Source organism: Pempheris klunzingeri, chromosome 8 (assembly GCF_042242105.1).
Source record: "Pempheris klunzingeri isolate RE-2024b chromosome 8, fPemKlu1.hap1, whole genome shotgun sequence".
Taxonomy (NCBI): Eukaryota; Metazoa; Chordata; class Actinopteri; order Acropomatiformes; family Pempheridae; genus Pempheris; species Pempheris klunzingeri.
Genome location: NC_092019.1, coordinates 13,398,547 through 13,403,870, shown reverse-complemented (window position 1 = coordinate 13,403,870; position 5,324 = coordinate 13,398,547). Strand labels below are relative to the sequence as shown.

The 5,324-nt window shown below is 40.8% G+C and overlaps 1 protein-coding gene across 1 annotated transcript; it reads left to right on the top strand.

The window, feature by feature from the left end:
* Positions 1–1,784: 1,784 nt before the first annotated feature.
* On the top strand, positions 1,785–4,766 carry igflr1 (IGF-like family receptor 1). The gene is made up of 7 exons (XM_070834840.1): positions 1,785–1,869; positions 1,956–2,148; positions 2,328–2,404; positions 2,806–2,862; positions 2,959–3,039; positions 3,272–3,376; positions 3,688–4,766. The coding sequence occupies exons 1-7, from the start codon at positions 1,785–1,787 to the stop codon at positions 4,011–4,013; spliced, it is 924 nt and encodes a 307-aa protein (XP_070690941.1). The 3' UTR covers positions 4,014–4,766.
* The last annotated feature ends 558 nt before the right edge of the window (positions 4,767–5,324 follow it).

Below are 5,324 nucleotides of genomic sequence, written 5' to 3'. Positions count from 1 at the left end.
TTAGATAGAACATTAATGATAATGTTTAAGCCTGCTCTATCTAACATGTTGGACCTGTCATTTCAATCATAATCAACCATTAGGTAATTCATGTAAAATCAAAGGGATCCAGTAAAAAAATGGCTGTTGCCATGTGTTACACAATTTGTTTGTTAGTGGGCCACATATTGGATGTAAAGACTCCCTTTTTTTTCTCTATCAAACCCTATTAAATGCACACACACACTGACTGTTTGGTTGGTTGGCTGTTTGGTTAACGTGTAACAGTTCTCAGAGTGAAAAAGATATTGTAGAAAGTAGACGGCTTTGCCCGGTCATGTAAGAGAGGTCAAATTTAGAACTATAGGCTTATAGATCAAATCTGAAATGACCAGACTAGTGCTGCCCATGTTAGGCACACTGAGGGTATGGTGAGAGTAGTGTGAAACAGTGTTGGTCTCTCAGTGAGCAACAGCGCAAGAAGGCATGCTGTCTCTGTGTGCGTGTGGACATTGGCAGCAGCCTTGGCTGTCGCTATCACAGGATATGGTATGAGGTCCAGAAGAGGGGCGTCAGCCTGGAAGAACGAAGGGAGACCTCAATGAACCTTCATTTATTTACAAGTCAACTTGGATAAGAAGTAATCACTATGCTCAGGAAATACCACTTTACACTGACCATGTGGGAAAATTTGTTGTTTTTGATTCGTCAGGAACAGTTCATTTTCAGTTTTACGGCTTCAGTTGCTTGGCGCACTGAGAAGACATCTTGGCAAAGACAACATTGTCATACCATACAAATGATCAGCAAAAGAAAAATGTTCTAAAAGTTTCATCTAGTAAAAAAAAAAATGTTGATTGCAAATAATGAGTCACTTTTAGAACAAAAGCCAGGGGGTAGTGCAGATGCATCCCATCATTACTCACAAGACACTAAATAGTTCCTTTTACAGCTTCATTATCCTGAGTGCAGTAATTCCAGTGTTCTGCAAAACAGAGCCGACACAGCTGGTATAAGATATGTTAACAAACCAGCTGGAGACAGCTTGAGGATGTTGTGTCTGGGGAGTTGGAGGACAGTCTACGGCCCGGGAGGAGCGAGCAGGGGCTGCAGAGAGGAAGAGAGAGCTGAGGACTGAGCTGAGGGCTGGGGGTGAAAGAGTGTGGCTGAAGAGAGGGACTGTGGAGCAGACTGAGACAGAAGTGGACATTTAGAAGGCTTTTAGCGTTGCATTATGGGAAACACGGGATCCAGTGTTTTCCCTATACTCCTCAGTTCAAATGTTGGAGGGATTGTTCCCATCCTCTGAAGTTGTGGTTTTAATTTCACCATTAGGTTGCCTAAACAGACCCTTAAGATGACTATTGATTACTCGATTCTGATTGGTCGACATACGTCATTCTGCGTTACGTCATTATTGTGTAGCCGACCGTTGCCATGGACGCAGTAATTAAATCATTCTTTAAAACTAATAAAATCGTTTTGAAATCAATAAAATAATTTTTTAGATCAACATTTAGACTCAAATTAATGACTTCTTTGGTACGAAGCCCCGGGATAATGGGGTCCTGCTTCATCCTGTCTTGGTTCTTTTGCAATAATGATAAACATTGTCCCTTATATAAAACAATGTCTACATAATAGTATTGTCTGCTGAATAATAGAAAAGAAAAGATTATTAGAAGATACCCGACGAGCTCAGAGCTTTTACTTGGGTTGTGCTTGCTCAAACTGAGGGATGTGGCACATGGGAGGTGCTACAGTGGTCTATTGAACATTTTACCCTCCAGTATCGTCTATTGAGGATGTCGTACTCGGAGAGATGTCACGATCCGAAAACCTACTGGGACAGAAATGCTTCAAAATGTTTGCCGTGCGCTGTAAAGCCAGGTCGGTCATTTTAACCATTAACGTCATGTTCCGTTATGCTATGGTGTGTTGTGTTGACTTGTGCTCTTGTTTTCAACAATATATAGGATATGGAATTACTCCAAATTGTGGCCGAGATGATCACGGAGGGAAACACGAGCCCCCCACCAAAAAGTGCAAAGCCGGTACTTTTAATGATGGCAGCGGGGTATACTGTCAGCCCTGCACCCTGTGCCCGCCCGGGTACTCCACTGTGAGCAGCTGCACCTCGACTGCTGACACCAAGTGCCAAGGACCGAGGTAGGAAAGCCTCCAGTAGAGGTGCCACAAACACCAAATTGTGCCCTGACATGCACCAGTGCAGAAACAGTGGAGCTTTGAGTGCAGAAGAAAAAGCCCGTAGCCTGCAGTAACCTCTCTTTTTTCTCTCTCTCTCTCTCTCTCTCTCTCTCTCTCTCTCTCTCCTGGTTTTTCTGCAGAAGCAACACGACCACAGTTCCTGTCCCAGTGGTACTCACTCTCTCTTTTCAGTCTCCACCCGCTGTTCCCATGCATTGTAGCGTAGGGTCGCTTACAGGCTCTTCCTCTTTACGTGTCGGAATGTTTCAGCTTTCTACAGCAGGGCATCCACGGTTCTCCCATCTGTGATCGTTTCAAGAGAATAGGTCAATCACCTCTACTTCTGCCTGTACTGATGCACACAGGCGTTTGTACGTCATGGTTTATTACAGAGGGGGAAATCAACCCACGAGTAAAATGTCCCAGTTTCACAGTCATTGAATTTATCATAGCACATCATAGCTTATATGATATGATATATGATATGATATCATGTGTAGCTGCGCAATTACCTGCAAGCATATAAAAGTTAAAAACATGATCGAAATCATTTTAAGCACTTTCTAAAATCAATGGTTAACTGTGGTTTTGTCCTTTCTTTCTTTTTTGGTGACACAGACAAGCAAAGAATACCAAGGAACAATTACACCAAGTGCCACCACAGATCCTCCTGCGGTACTATGTTAGTTAAGCAGACACTTGATTATGGAACAAACACATTTATTTACAGTCAAAAATTTATCCTTGACTTTTTTCCTTTTATTTCTGCAGGGGCTGTCCCATTGGTCCTCCTAATTTCCATCATAATTCTTCTGTTACCTGCTTGTGTAATGTACAGGAGGCGGAAAAGAGGTTTGCATGTTGAGAGTAAAGCTTTAAACAGATAAGATCACAGTCAAGGACATGTTCTTTGGGTGGGGAACTGCACAAAAGCTGGGCTGCTGCCTCTTTTTTTTTATAGAGTAAAGTGTTACCATCCTGGAATGTAATTTTACAGCAGTGTTTATGTGGTGGCTCTGATTACAAATACGTGTGTGTGTGTGTGTGTGTGTGTGTGTGTCGCTTATGTTCCTGTTAAATGCAGGTCAGCTTACAGCGATGGGTTATAACAGAAGATCAATATACACAAATGCAGGGTTCTCTCCTCTCCCTGCTCCACCTAGTACCAGTGATCTGGGTGACACTCTGAGTAAGTAGAAATCACTCTTTGTATGTTCAGCTTATACGTTATGTCCTGTGACATTGTTAAAATCCAGAGATATCAGTAATGGGTAGGCACAGTTTTATACCTTCTTGTTAATGCTCGTAACGTCTGTAGACCTTTTAAGGACCAGTTGATTTTCTGGTTCTGCTTTTAGTCTGTAATGTTATCTTTGACAGACCACAACGTCACCAGTGGAGACAGCCAGTATATACTGGCAGCTGTTCAGTGTATTCACTGCACAAATGATTGTATGTTTGGTCCAGTTACATGGATGGAAGCCACATTTTTTTCTGCAGGTCCCAACATCCTGTCAGCGCCTTTGCAGTCTGTGCTGGACAACCTTGATGTTTTGGAGGAGTTGGTGGTTTTGTTGGATCCAGAAAGCCACGGAGTAAAGAATACCAAACATCTGGCATCTCACTGCTCCTTCCCTTCCACCTGGATTACTTACACCTACTCTATGAAGGACAGTAAGAGTCCTCTGAAAGCCGTGTTGGAGGGGGTCACCAGCAGGCACCCTGACTGGACCGTGGGGCACCTGGCTAAGCTGCTCAGACAAATGGAGCGCAATGATGCTGTGGTTATTCTCACCAAGCTCGGGCAGAATGAGATGCCTGTGTAGAATTCCCTCTACCTGTATCTGCCAAAAGCCTTTAACTTCAAATGTTCAACTTGTGATAACAGCTGTAGGATGTCTGTGCTCCAACGTTTGAGACAAAAACACAGAGAATTCGGACACTCCTATAAAATGGCACTCGGGAAATTTAGTGAACCAAATGGCATTATAATAAATAGGGAGTGATATCAGACACAGCCATAGGCATGTATTGTACAGAGATGAAAGATGCTATAAAGTTGTATTATGGGAAGTGTAGGATCGAGTGTTTTTGGAGCTTGACCCTTGAACTTTGAATCAGGATATCTCAGCCTCTGACCATTATTTTTTTCATTTGTCTCTTTGGAGACTCCCCAACAGTTTAGAAATGTGCAATACTAACTCACAGGAGTAACAAAGGAGGATATAACTGGCACCTACTTTGCATTGCAACATGTCTCTGACACGAGTAGCTGCCAGCACAGCCTTTTTTGTGCCTGCATTTGTGCACAAATTGAGCTGATGAAAATTTTGGACTTGTCTGTTGAACTGCTACTCGTTATTTTATTTCTTGTCCTGCAACTGAAGATTCCAGCCAGCTTCTATATTTCAATCTTTGTTACATTTATTTACCCTCTCCGTTGATATTATTAATGAAACTGTTAGAATGCAACAATAATGTTGCAATAATCAATAAAGTATTTCTATCTATCTATCTATCTATCTATCTGATGGATGATTAATCAATAAATGTTAATTTTACAAAAGCCTCCAATAATATTCCAGTTAACAATTATTGCTTCCTATTAGAAGTGGATTATCTTTTCTCACGGTTTTATAATAAAAAATGGAATTGTTCAAACATCTTAACATCTTTATTAAGCAAATAACATTATAAATAAAAAAGTGCATAGAAAAATTAAACAGGTTTAGAAATATGTATACAAATATTTACAAACTCAAGGTTTATTTGTACATGGTAACAAAGACGTAAATTTAAAGATCACATATTTTCTCATTTTTATGTCTTTTACACTTACTTTAAAATAACCCTACTATATATATATATATATTTATATATATATATATTTATATATGTGTGTATATATAACATACAGCTTTCTTAACAGATTCTGGGAGAGATGGTCATGATAACTTAAGTTTTTGACTAGTGCTTTGCATCCTTCATCGCAAACACACAAAATGACAGACACTCACATACACACTTGCACCCGTGCACTGACTCACTCACACACACACACACACACACACTCACACGCTCTGCAGGACATTAAAACCAAGCTACTCTTAAATTATCATCCTCTCTTTTTGCATCAG